This window comes from Montipora capricornis, chromosome 11 (genome assembly GCF_036669925.1).
Source record: "Montipora capricornis isolate CH-2021 chromosome 11, ASM3666992v2, whole genome shotgun sequence".
In the NCBI taxonomy this organism is placed as follows: domain Eukaryota; kingdom Metazoa; phylum Cnidaria; class Anthozoa; order Scleractinia; family Acroporidae; genus Montipora; species Montipora capricornis.
Genome location: NC_090893.1, coordinates 11,969,673 through 11,983,558, shown reverse-complemented (window position 1 = coordinate 11,983,558; position 13,886 = coordinate 11,969,673). Strand labels below are relative to the sequence as shown.

General features: G+C 36.8%; 1 protein-coding gene across 3 annotated transcripts in view; it reads right to left on the bottom strand.

Annotated features, from left to right (window-relative positions):
• LOC138022975 (HEAT repeat-containing protein 1-like) overlaps window positions 1-13,886 on the bottom strand; it is a 41,094-nt gene that overhangs the window by 10,814 nt on the left and 16,394 nt on the right. For 2 of the 3 annotated variants that reach the window (XR_011126696.1, XM_068870010.1), the window contains exons 12-29: window positions 11,379-11,568; window positions 10,878-10,930; window positions 10,679-10,774; window positions 10,072-10,255; window positions 9,081-9,442; window positions 8,289-8,528; window positions 7,345-7,476; window positions 6,704-6,792; window positions 5,554-5,697; window positions 4,953-5,068; window positions 4,584-4,705; window positions 4,294-4,422; window positions 2,969-3,214; window positions 2,591-2,662; window positions 978-1,038; window positions 517-677; window positions 114-148; window positions 1-18 (exon numbers count right to left, since the gene is read on the bottom strand). The exon at window positions 1-18 is cut by the window's left edge and continues 106 nt beyond it. Coding sequence is in view for 2 of the 3 variants with exons in the window: in XM_068870010.1 (XP_068726111.1) it covers window positions 1-18; window positions 114-148; window positions 517-677; window positions 978-1,038; window positions 2,591-2,662; window positions 2,969-3,214; window positions 4,294-4,422; window positions 4,584-4,705; window positions 4,953-5,068; window positions 5,554-5,697; window positions 6,704-6,792; window positions 7,345-7,476; window positions 8,289-8,528; window positions 9,081-9,442; window positions 10,072-10,255; window positions 10,679-10,774; window positions 10,878-10,930; window positions 11,379-11,568 (2,450 nt within the window). In the remaining variant the exon portion in view is untranslated. The remainder of the gene's footprint in view (window positions 19-113; window positions 149-516; window positions 678-977; window positions 1,039-2,590; window positions 2,663-2,968; window positions 3,215-4,293; window positions 4,423-4,583; window positions 4,706-4,952; window positions 5,069-5,553; window positions 5,698-6,703; window positions 6,793-7,344; window positions 7,477-8,288; window positions 8,529-9,080; window positions 9,443-10,071; window positions 10,256-10,678; window positions 10,775-10,877; window positions 10,931-11,378; window positions 11,569-13,886) is intronic. The other variant, XM_068870011.1, reaches the window with a different exon arrangement.

The window sequence follows — 13,886 nt, the reverse complement described above, 5'->3', positions numbered from 1 at the left end:
AATGTATCCTCTAGTAACCTAAGCAAATAACACAAGGAAACTCTTTGGTCTGGCAAATCATGGAAATAACCATGAACTGCCCAAAGTGACAATAAAAAAAAAAGTATTGATACCTCAAGAAGAGAGCATTTACCATCTCATCATGGACCTATATTTCCATTAAGAACCAAATAAATTATCACCAAAAAGAAACACACACTGACTTAATTAAAGAGTTGAAAATGAAATGTACTTATGGTCGCTGGAGTTATTTGAAGTGGGATTAGGGAAAACCAGCAAACGCCGTCAGTCTTTGGGTTTTGGTCCCATTTAAATTAACTCTAAGGAGTGCCGATATTTTGTATTGAACAAGTAGGACTTTGTTTAGTATAATGGCCTTAATGAAGAAACAAGTGACTTGTTCCTCACATTTGAATACATTGTTCCAACACCTCTCAAAACTGTTAATTCTTGTGGCCAGGACTTATAATGGCCCTAAATCATTTAAAAATCAGTGACAATTAACTCCATACAGACCTTACTGTCAAAATCCCCACTGTTGAGAAGAGAAGGAATGATGCCTAGGGCAGTATACTTGAACTGGCATAGTTGTTTGATAGAGTGTGTATTCACATCAAAAACTGGGGTTACATTTAAGAAGCTGGAAGTTTTTTGGCTAATTTTGGGCTTAAGAGAACCTGTGCCAAAAAAAAAAAAAAAATTCAAATATCATGATACGGGTTAAAAACAAAAGAAAATTGATGGCTCATATTGTCACCATGTGTTTTTAGCCCATCAGCCAGAAAACCAACTTGGTGGGCTAACTGGCTGTCCGTTCTCTAACAGGACGTTCTACCAGCCAGCCACTTTGACCCAAACAAGGGGAATACACTTTTCAAGACCCGTTGGACTTTAAATTTTAAAGAACCAGATATAAAAACCTTCCTAGAATAACTGTAGCTCTACGCATAAATGTAAATAATTTACTTTAGAAGTACCTCTCATTTTTTCAACTGGCAGACTATCAATGTATTGCAACAGTTTCAACATTGCCTCCACCTACAAAAATTTAAAAGCAAGACTGTTTGAAAAACAAGTTCTGTCTTGCAACAGTGGACAACGCATTAGAGTACATATTAAAACAAAGAGCACTTACACAACTGTAAAAATCAAGAACAACCACAACAAGAGACTTCAAACCTTACTATTTATCAAACATTATTGATTTTAGTGGTCTTTTAGTGGTCATAAAGAGTAAAAAAATAAACTTCAATGTTCCAAGGGACAAAATACTACATGGCTAGAATTATAACTTGGGTATACTATTCTGAAATATCTTAGCACAAGCTGCCATAACTACCCATGAAAGGGTAAAAAATTAAGAACAGCCTACAAGCAGGTAGACTCTAAATGTTATTGTAAACACAGTTTTCATATACTCTGACACCTAGCAATGTAGCAGCACCACTTGTAACAGATAAACAATTATCTTTCCAGTTTAATTACAGTACAGTTGCCAAATTTATTTGGACAGATATAAATGTACGTTCAAGAGAGGTGATAATCGCCCTGCCAGCAGAGTCTCCTTTGATCTTTCTAGATACCAAGTAGGTCAAGAAGAGGAAGAAGACTCTGCCAGCAATCTCAACATTATTTTCGTATTGAGCATGTGTTAAATATTCTAATGTATTTGGGTGTCAGTCATGTGAGACCAGTAACTGCAAAACCACAAAACCAAAACAAACAGTCGGGATCTTTGAACAACTGTGCCAAACACATGACAACCAAGGAATCATTTCCTTGGAATCTCAAGATAGTTCATACTTTTAAATTGCCATTTCAATTTCATTTTTTAGTGAAAAATTTATGGGTTTCTGGCAGGCTAGTAAATATGTAACCAACGTACTACGGGCAAACACTCGTGGCAATTTAAACAGTTGAAAATTGCCACCCTGTTGTAAATTTCAATAATATTGATGATGCGTGGCAATTGATCATGCCCAAAAATTAAAAAAAAAGGTTTGACAAGTTGAAACTGGACTGACTCATCCATTTCTTTGGATGAGCAGCAAATCAAGGAAAGTCAAGGCCACTGACAGTTTCTCCTTCCTCTTCCTGACTTATCTAGGAAGATCAAAGGAGACTGCTCGCAAGGTAGGTGAAAATTTTCTCAAGAAGAAACAAACACCTAACCTTATTATATGACGGTATACATAATATACACTTTAAAGGTACGGAGGAGAATAGATTGTCTTGTTTATTTGGTATAAAAATTAATGTCTATTTCAAACTTTAACCCATTGACTCCCGGGGTTCCCCATTGACGTTAGACCGGTTTAGGCCGGTTTGGGTGTCAAAGGGTTAATGGGGAAATAGTTTTTCAGTGAGTGTTCAAAATTGTTTCACCATATAATCCTTTATACTTCAGCAAAAAGTTCTCTTTCATATTCTCTAAAAACAAGTTTACCATTTCCAGTTCTAGGCAAAAAGGTATTCAATTCTAAGAGGTATAAATGATACACTTTACTGTCAAACAGCTGTTTTGATGCATCATAAAGTGACAAGATAATTATACATGAGTAAATGTGGTCTTTTACAGATATACATGCACCTGGACATTTGAGTCAAAGCTGAGACAAAGACTTAGACAAAACTCCACTCCAAGAGGGTTTTTAACACCAGCCTATGACAGGAGAAAAAACTGGGTGTAAGCAGAAACAACTCATGATAATGAACAAGGCTGCAAGAGTCGGAGTAAAGATGTAGCAATCTATCATGACCTAACATTATTAGGTAGATATCTGTCAATAAGGGTTGGGATCACTGTTACACTTCTACCCACAAAAGCCAAAATATAGAACTTCTCTTCTTGGGTTAGGATGGATGTTCTTTGGAAGTTAAGAGCCACATCAACAAGATAAAAGCTTTGCTTGATTCATTTAATAGCTTTTGTAAAAATATATCCAAGTAGTATTAATGATACTTTAACCTGTTTTTGATCATCTGAATTGTTTCGAGCGTGAATGACTTGCTTTTCAATCAACAAGAGAACAGCTATGTGAAGAAACTGATTTGATCCAAGGGTGCTAATAAGGTGAGTGAAAAGGGGAAGCTGCCGATGTTCAGGTATGTGTGGAGAAGCATCTGCAAACACCCGCATCAACATTGTCACAACATCATTCAGTGAAGAAACATCCTTTTTGGTCAAATGTGGTAACTGCTCTTTTTCACCAGCCTGAAAGACAATTAGATTATCCTGATTTACTTAAATTTGGTTTTGTTGAAATAAAGTTAATGACATATACATCAAGAAATTAAATAATTCAAAGTATCACACAATGTACTAAAATGGCCCTAGAAATGTTTTTCCTTTAATAATGATGATGATGATCATAATAATAAAAGGACAAACAACAACAAAACCTTGAAGTTGCCAGTTTTTAAACAGGTGGTTGGCACTAAACAAGATGTCTGATTTGAGGTCCATAGAAAGAATAGCCACGATAACACCACAAAGAATACATACAGTTTATTTGCAGATGACATTAAGTCAGAGCAGAGTTAAAGCGGCGCCAATCACAAGAACCTTTGACAAGACAAATGCATTGCACTCTTAGGAAGGAAAGGGATCAAGAGGGCAAAGCTTTTGAGTGGACCTACACGTATATGTTATTACAGATACATTGTATCTTCTTCCGATGAGAGAGTAGACAAACGTGCAGGTGTTCTCCTCAGTAGAAGGGCTAATAAGACAAGTGAGTCCCTCTCCTTTTTCAGAGGGCTGCACATCACTTTCCTAGGGGAGAGTGGCGAGAATGAATCCAGTGCTCCTCTTCATTTATTCTTACCACACCATGAAGGAAGAGAATTAGAAAATCTGTATTAATAATGATTTACTTTAAGACTATACACCACCTGGCAAAGTGCCAAGGCCGTGGCCTTCAACTGGTGTCACCCTTTTAAGATGAAACAAAAGCAAGTCACTGAGGTCTATCAAAAAAGCCACATAGGTGATTATGCGCAAGGAAATTGGAAAGGAAAGGAAACAGAGGGAAGAAATACAACTACGAAAGGCTTTGGAGAAACATCTGCGATGTTTACAGCAGCAACAATCAGCAACTCCTGTCAACAAAGAGAAAAAAGAGCTGAATCCAAAGAGAAGGCTGTGCCCCTTTCGCACACCCATTGCATAGCTGTCCAGCTACCCGAAGCAGTTACAACCCAAACCTTGGGTAAGCCATACACAATCAATAGTTAAAACAACAAGTTCCTGATTGCAGAATCCTGAAAGAAGGTATCAAGCCCTTCACATACTTGAATCAAAGCTGGAATAACTGTATCCAGTGTTTTACTGATAACTTCAAAACTGTAACTGTCATCTTGACGCACTGCACTAGCACCCATGAAGGTAAAAATTGACATCACATTATGCAAAACTTTCTCCTGAAATAACAAAATGAAGACAAAACAAAGCACCACCATAAACGTTTTTGCATTGATAAAAATACCTTAGTCCAGAGAATTAGCACATGAGTCCAAAGAAGTTATTCAATTCTAAGCAAAACAATTCCACACTAAGATAAATTCAAGGAAAAACTACTCACCGGAAAGAGATTTGCTGCAGTTGCAAGAAGAAGCAAGGCCTGGTTGTGTGTTTGTGGACTTTCAGAGGACCTTATGCACTGAATAATTAGCTCAACATCGAATTGATCTTCAGGAAAAAGGCCTGAAGAGTAACAAGGAAGGATACAATGTCTTTAAAAGCATTTTTTTAACACAAGAAACAGTTTGCAATCTAGCAGTTTCATCAGTCACCAAAACAGCTGGTCTTCAAGTAACAAAGTTTAGACAAAACCCGAATAGAGAACTGCATTTTTAAGAGCAAAACCGCATTTCATATCAAAAAGAGAGCTATTGACCAAAGATTTAGCATTCTAACTGTTTATGGTAAGAATGGTTAAAATAAAACCAACCTGTAAGTGAAGAAGGGCTGTTAAATGAAAGTGTGTGACAGATGCTGACTATGAGCGAAAACACCAGCTGCATTATGTACTCTGATGCTGCTTGACTATGATCAAGTTCAACACAACTGCAAGTAATTCAGAAATACATACATACATAAATATAACCTTTATTTACACATGATGAAAAATTTAAAGCTACAAGCTTGTGGGGTCATGTAATTGCTAAAACTAGAGAAAAGTAATAACTATTCATAAATTTAAAAGATGAAAAGAGAGCATTTACAAACTGAACTTATAGATACATGTAAATATTACAATAAAACTTAGTACCGGTATTTAAAATTCTTAAATCTAAAAGTAGTTGTTTGAGGGGTGTTAATATAACAAAGTGTCATACTTTGTTATACATGTATTTTGCACAAACAAGCTGACGTCTGTGCTGTCACGGATCCACTCAATCTTCCTACTACATTCCATAGGATGGAAGCTATAAGACTGTGGCAGAGCATGAGGTAAAAATATTAGTTTGATGGTACATCATTCCTTTCTCATTATATGACTTATCAAAACTCATGGCTAAAATTACATGAAAAACAACAAAAAGTGGTACCTTGTAAGAATGGCAAATAATGTTGGCAGAAGTAGGTGTGGTTCCTTAACATTGATCTTGTGCTGTAACAACTCTAAAATGACAGTCACCCTTTGAAAGTCTTGACTTGTTTGGCTGCTTTGGTCGTCATCCTCATGTCTACTTCTTTGCATTAAAAAATCATTCAATTCAATGATTCAAATCTCAATTTTACAGACTTAAAGAAAGCAGAATCTTGAGTGTGTATTTGGCTCCGTATATACCAAAACAAATAACTCAACTTGTAAATGGACCCATGAAAGGAAAGAGAAAAACTCAGACCAGAGTAGGAATTGAACCCAAAATTGCTGCACTACATGTAGATCACCGTTGCTCTACTGACTAAGCTGATCCAGAGGATATGGGTTCAATTCTTACCCTGGTTAGAGTTTTTTTTTCTTTCCTCATGTGTGCCCAATTCCATGTCCAGAGGCAAACACTTACACTTGGATGAAATCATACACTGTCATAGTTAATTCTATTGATACACGTGTACATATCGTTAGGGTTAGGCCAACCTAGTTCTGACAGTTTTATGCTAGTTTTTCATGAAGAGGGAGAAAACCCTGAGAAACCAAAGAAAAATCCTTTTCACTATCATCATCATTGATTTCCAGTCAATTCATTCTCTACATAATTTAAAACAACTTTAAGTTTGTGAATTATGCTTCTAAAGGTAAAGAAGGTACATGTTAAGTCTGCTACGTGCTTAGAAGGCCCATCAGGTTATGCTTCTAAATAGTCTGGATAATCGCAGACAAACAAAAATCTGTAAATAATGAACAACAACTTCAAGTTTAAAACAAGACATGTTTCGATTGATCTCGATCATCTTCAGTTGCAAGTGTTACATTTAAGATTTGAAATAAAGATAACGTCTGATACAAATTGACAGTGATGTTACAATTTGTGATTACAATTCAAATTGATGTTAACAATAGAATGGAAAGTGTGTACGTATTTAAGTTTGTCCTGAAAAGACCTACAAATGTCCTTGATTGAAAAACGTTTTCTACTTATATGTATATAGGGCTTAGCAGGTTCAACTGTTACAACAAGCAAGGTGAAACTAAATTGAAGAACAGACAGATTAATGACAGGCAATCATCATTCTTGCTACCAATAATCTTACCTTGTTACTTTTCTTTTCTTTGATTTGCTTTCTTTCTTTGGATCAAACTTGACCAACTCTTTACCCACCATATCTGCTTTCAGGCAAAGCTACAGACAAGAACATGACAAACTAAATCTCAAATCTTTAGTGTTAACTTCATACTAATGGAATGGGTACACAGATGGTATGCTTCTTAATTAATTAAAAATGAAAAGAAAGGACAGAAAGGAAAGGAACTTTATTTAAGTGTCTAGTCGTTTTAGGGCTGGAGCGCTAATTGGGGACACTAAACTGAAATCAACAATTAACTCAAACCAAGGCAAATGCTGGTTTTTGAGGAGAAGGGAAAACCCGTGTACCCAGAGAAAAACCTCTTGGTGCAGCGTAGAGAACCTAACCCTAACCCTAACCCTAACCCAACCCACACAACGCCCAGTCTAGGAATCGAACCTGGGCCATGTGGGAGGCAAGTGCTCTCACCACTGTGCCATCCCTGTACATTTGAAATTACCAGTGACTTTTTTAGTAAAAAGTAGAACTTTTATATTTCACTAGACCTTATTTTTTTCCCTTGCACATACTGCAATAATTGTATTATTAACAAAATTGAGAATCATAAAGTATAGTGTAATAATTTATTATTTATAATCACAACCCACTTTCAAAATAGTGGTCTTGACTGCAAATCCTTCATCAATGTCTTTTGTTTGAAGCAGGGTGTCCACAAGAAGTGTTAATAACTGCATCTTTAGCTCTTCTGTTGGGATTGCTTGGAAAAATCTGTTTGTAATCTGACACAGCAAAGCAAAGTAACACCTTCATGGACGATAAAGTTCTATGGTAACAAAATCATGATACATGTTCAGGGAACTAAAGACTACTACAATGTACGGGTAGTTACAGTACGAGTATAGGCCCTCTTTTGACTATTCAACAAGCTTTCTTTGTTTGTACAGATCGCATGAACATTCACAGACTGAAAGCCTGGAGAGGCTTGATCATGCAGAAGAGAAGAGAACATGACGGGATTTGTTGGTATAGATGAGGTATAGATCCCTTAAAGGACTAATAATTTATTATTTCAGATAAATCCCTTAAATGACTTCCCTGTATTCTACATGTAGGTGGTCACCTATCCAATGTTGATCCTATTTTTAATTAGGAGGTTGCCCATCCAACCATTTGATGAGTCAACAATCCAAGAAAAAGCTTGGGTAACCATGAGAATACCACTACTAGAAATGCACACCACAGACTAGTACCAAAACAATGGAAATCTCGTTTTTTTAAAGAGGTCTTCTTAAAAAATGCTTTTCAAGTAGGGTTTATGCAATCTTCATGGGAAATAATCATGGAATAACTTAAGAGAGGGTGTTGAGCCATGATATGTATATTTCCTCAAAATGTGGGGCCTTTCTCAGCATTAACCTCTTTCATAAAACTGTCCTGGCTTTTTTTTGAAAACCAACTTTACTCGACGAAAGATGACTGCAAAAATCATTGTCCAACAAAAATGTGACTAAAGGGAGCCAAAAGGGATTATCCAAGACATATAACCATGTAAACTGAATGAAGAGTACTTTTAACAAATTCATATGCCAACCTGACCAAGTGCAGTCATCATTGGTGATGGGTGTCCAGTGCAGACAATTGTTCTTTGTAGCAATACTCTCTTTAACAGCTTCCAGAAAGAGGAACTAGCCTGCAACAGTCCTGCTGTTATTGGAGTGTATTTTTCAACTATCAAATGCAGCAAAATACTTTCATCTTCCTGTAAAACTGAGTCCATTTCACATTTATTTAAGAGCTGCACCAATACAGGTAGAAGTTTATCCATCATATCCTACAGGAGAGTAAAGATTTCAAAATAATTAGGATAGTACTCTGATTGGTCAAGAGCTGTGTTCAGATGTGAGTATGTAAACATGGCTGTGACATCACATGAACTTTGATTGGTTATGTGTTGTAAGACACACTTTTTGATTGGCTGGTAGGAAATATGAGCATGTATCAAGAAAATCTGTTTTAATCAAGAAGTAAAAGAAAACAGCATTTTCCTTCATTTGTCAAATTACTTTTGAGAAATATTATAAAAGCAATAGAGGACTTTTTCCATGTTTACATAGTCGCATCTAAACACTTGGGGGAGTTGGGAGAATTCTCGACAGTTATGAACATGTAACTGTCTCAAATTTTCCCAACCCCTCCTCATGTTTAGATGAGGCTATGTAAACATGGAACAAGTCCTGTATTACTTAACTGCTGAACCATTACATGTACCTGTACTGTACATGTATTCACTTCAAAGTACATTACAAAAGAGCTATAAGAAACTTCTGTCATACAGTAAAGACACAGTCCTTCAAAGCGAAAGAGATACAACTAATACCCATACCTGTGTGACAACTTTCCTGAGACAGGAAAGTACCTTTCTCCTGACATAGGTAGGTGTTTCACTGCATGTTACAGGTTCCAAGATGTAATCCAATGTACTTTTTACAATTTCTATTTCACAAGAAGGCTTTGATCTAGGCTTTCCTAATAACATTATTGGGCTAAAATATGCACTAAGAACTCTTGGCAACTGTTCAGGGTCAGCAATCAATTCTTCAGCATTATCAACCAATTCACTAAGCAATGCATCTACAGGACCACCTTGGATAGATGACATTTGATTCTTCACTGTCATGATAAATGCCATGGCCGATTTCCTCACTGCTGTAACTTGGCTGACCATTGGGACCAGCAGGGAAGGAACTGCATTTTAAGAAAATCATCTTACATGTAAATCAGTAACTGCCATGGTAATCAAAACTACAACTTATTACATTATTACTGATGTAGAGCTGAAGATTTCAACACTGAAGCCAATCCGTGGATGGAGAGCTCCATGCACAACAAAGTCAATAAAAGCACCAGAACAAGGGGCCCTCAATCCCTGGGCTCATTCAACAAATAGACTTAACATAATTTTCTTGGTATGACTAGCAAGAGTTTGGTTTACTGGTACTTAACTGAAGGTCTATTGTAGGACATTATTGTTTAATCTTGTAAGAAGTGCAGGTTGCTAGAGAAACTATAACACATATTCATTGATAATTTATATTTAAATTCAAAAGGGTGCTTTTAAAAGGTCTACATGTAGGTTTTGCTTGCATCCTTGAAAAATGCTTCATTATATTCATGTAATAACGTGACTCCTCAAAAAATGGCAATGATTGAATAGTGTATAACTTCTCATCTAATCAAAGGTACAATTTCGTATTGATGTTAGAAGCAACTTCCAGTCCTCCAAACCATTTTATTGGGAATACATACAGAGGTATAGGTGTATAAATGCAGAAAAATCACATACTTGAGGGGTTGAAAATAGAACTTTAACAAACCTAGGAACGTTGCTTTACACAGCTCCTTTCCCATCTTTTCTGAAGAAGAATGGAAGTAAGTGTTTACAATATGTAAACACTGAACTTGTAGCAGAGCTGACATACTCTCCCTATCCAGCTGGGAAGGTTTACACCAAACATGTGCCAGGAATTTCAATAGCATGAGCTTGTCTGAAAGATGGCACTAAAAGGAAAAAAGATGCTTGTTCAATTTCCGTCCTTATGCTGCCTCTTAAGTTATTGCAAAATCAAATCAAGTGATGTAGTTGCTGTTGAGTGTGTTATTAGTGACCTTTATTGATAAATGTTGTTTCAAAGGCTTCTACCATAACATTTCAATGCCTAAAAAGTAGACCATAGTAACACATATACAGTACGGTAAAGTATGAATCTTCATTTGTCGCACATGAGGCAAGCGTTAAGCTCTGGTCAGGCAGACAGCTGAACTCATTCTTGCTCTGTGTAATCTGCTTTGCCTACTGAAGGTCTATTAATTTTTTATGCAATGGTGACTGGCTAATCTCTCAGTTAGTTTGACTTCTAAACAATTAAAATTTAATGCAAGTCATCAATTAACATTGTTTAGAAAGTTGACTATTTTATCTACCTCAAGCAGATCTTTAAGTAATTCCTTGAACTGTTCTTTTGGACATGTTGAAATTCCACTGCCAAATGTTATGACCTTGAACAATAACATTAAAAGCTGAAATAAAAAGTAAACAATGAAACTTCTCATTAGCAAATGCAAAGTTTAAACAGAAGTTAGGGCTGAATGGGAAATGTGCATACAAACAGTATGTTGGTACCTTTGTGTACTTGCCCTCACAGCATCCTTCATCTTTTGAAATCCACCACTCTCCTGTAAAAATGAATTTCACATACATTGAGCTATCAAGTGTTTGCCAGGTGATTTCTAATTTAGGAGTCTCATTTAAAACACTTGTTTAACAAACACCAAAATGTGGATAGCACTTAACATAATGTCGTAGGTGCCCAGGAGAAGAAGTAGAGGTTGAGAAAGTAGAGCTGTTGTATACATCACTCAATTATTGGAGAATGTAAAAGAGATGAACACTAAACTGGTGGACTGGGATGGATGGGAGACACATAGATGACATAGACCTTATTCTAGCCTGGAAATTAGCTCTGTGAGCTTTACAAAATCAAGTGTGTTGACTTTTCTACTCTTATGAATGGCAACCCAGAAAGTAAAAAAGGTTTTAAACCCACAACACAGGAAGGAACTTTGAACATGTCTATCCCTCAAAATTATGGTGGTAAATTATTTCAAAGGAAACAACCCTTACCACAAGCAGCATCTGATCGAGTTGGTAGGGTCTTTATCAAAATGCCACATAACCAGAGTGTGATAGCCCCTTCAGCATGGTTCAACCTTTTGGTGCTGTGCTTACCAAGCAACTTTGTCACGCTTCCAAGTAGATGAAGAGGAACATAACACCTTTGTCCCTGTTCCACATCCACTTCATCCTTAAAAACCTAACAGCAAAAAAATCTTTTCTAAAGTAAAGGTGCATGTTATTTTAGTGTGGGATAGCAACCATATCCCCATTAACCCATTGACTCCTGGAAGTGAGACTTACTAGACCAATTTCATAAATGGAAACCACTTATACATTCTTTTGTATTTATGTAAATTAGACCTACTACCCTCATCTTGAAACAAATATTCTTTTGAAATTTGCTTGTCATAGCGAGTCTGGAAAGGCTTATTAGCATTAAAACAAAAGAAAATTTTGTTTGGCCGCTATTATGAAAGAGGACTATAGATTTTACTCTGTCTAGTGCCAGACGATTTTAGGGGCCATCGACATATTCAATTTGTCCCAGCTTAAGGGGGATGGCACTTACATGTAACTACAGAAAGACATTGGTTGCTAAGAAAGCTTTTTAGTCAAAGAGCCCTGCAAAAAGGTTCCATGGATGGTTCTATGAAGTAACGTTTTCAATAGAAATGTGATATCACTTCAATCAGAACGCGCCTGCACAACTAGTCCCAGTCCTCTGCCGTGCGTTTCAGTGTAAAACAGGTAAAAGCTCTCAGGAAACGAAAGGAAGAGGCACTTTTTTCACCGGATGGGAACTGTCCCATCATTTTTCATAAACTGTAGCATGGAATTTCTATTTCAACAAAAAATGGAACTGATATTTTGAAAAGTGTATCAAGGTAGGGCCTTATGATGTCATAATTATTTTGAGAAATGATTTCTTTTAAAATCCATGCTACAGATTTTGTGCTAGAATGTTCTCACACTTTTGCGTTAAAAATTTGTGGAAAACATATTTAACTCGCTAAGTTTTTAGGCATTTACTGTTTTGGTCAGGTGATTTACCAAATGTGGTTGTGATTTGAACCAGACAAAGAAATGTTAAATAGAAAACACTTGACAAGATAGGATAACTGTAGAGTTAAAGGAATTAGAGAAATGGCTATTTGAAGGAGTCCAGAGCAACAGTTTGGTAGGTAAGAGCCATCCCCCTTAACATGAACTGGACGTTTAGAGGGGGGGGGGGGGGGGGACTGACACATTTTTAGAACATGTGTCACAAAATTGAAGAGAAAGAAGGACAAGTTTAACAAGACAAGAATGTAAATTGTAATCTTTTAATTCAACCCTTTGACACCCAAACCGGCCTAAACCGGTCAGGGGAACCCCTGGGAGTCAATGGGTTAAACTCTGTCCTTAGTCACCATAAATTCTACATTTTACATTGTGAACTTTTTTTACTGTGTCCTAAAGTTCTCCCCATTTTTCTTTGCCTGATTGAACAACACCTTCCTTTGCAAGACCTTGACCTTTGTTTGGCCGGAAAAAATGTGCGATAAACTTTTCATAGTTCGAAATTGGGTCTTCGTAGATCAGGTATCCTGCGCGTTTAGTTTCTTTCACAGTCGTTTGGAACAAGGTTAGTTGTTTTGACATCTCGCTGAACAAGGAGCAAAGCTCGCGGCATCTGCGTAGCAAAAGAGTAATGCATACATTACAGGGAAAATGGATTGCCAATGGACCACATTGTTTATAAGAATGTGCATGAGGGCTAGCGATTCTGGCTTTTCCTTTGAATACTTTATTTAGAAGGAGATACAAATAGGATCAACAGGAAAATGCAGTTGTACAGGTAGGATAAATGGAGAAACCAGAGTTGTAGGTATGAAGTTCTCGCCACATTCTTAAAGCAGTCAGTTTTTGACCTCTCCTTGTTGTAAAGTGCATGTGAATATTCCTAATCAGCTGTAGCGACTGGAGCGAGACAGGGACTTCTAGAGCAGCAAAAATTTCAAGTGGGAGTCTGACCTAAACATTCAGTTGATGTTAAGCGGGGGCAAAGTGAATATGTCAACGGCCCCTTACTTGTCAATGGGTTAACTCCAACAAAAACAATACCCCAGGCTTTTTTACAGAATAGCAAGGACAGAATCTTAGCACTAATATTAATTTTTTCCAGTCCTGAAAGGGTTCTCCACACATTTGCTAATATTGCATTCACAACTGCAAGGATCATGGCTTCACTTGATTTCATATTTGCAGTTAAGTATATGATTTATTTCAGACATCATGAATATTAATTTGACCCACAAATGACCAGCTCCCACCATCAGTGGCTTTATAGCTCAGCTGGTTAGAGCAATGTATCCGCATCGCAAGGTCACAGGTTCAAACCCGATTGAAGTTATGAATTTTTCAGGATTCTCTACACAATTGCAATAATTGCACTGGTCTCATAACTGTGAGGATCATAGCTTCACTTGATCTCACATTTGCAGTTCAAGACATGATTCATTAATATACATTTGT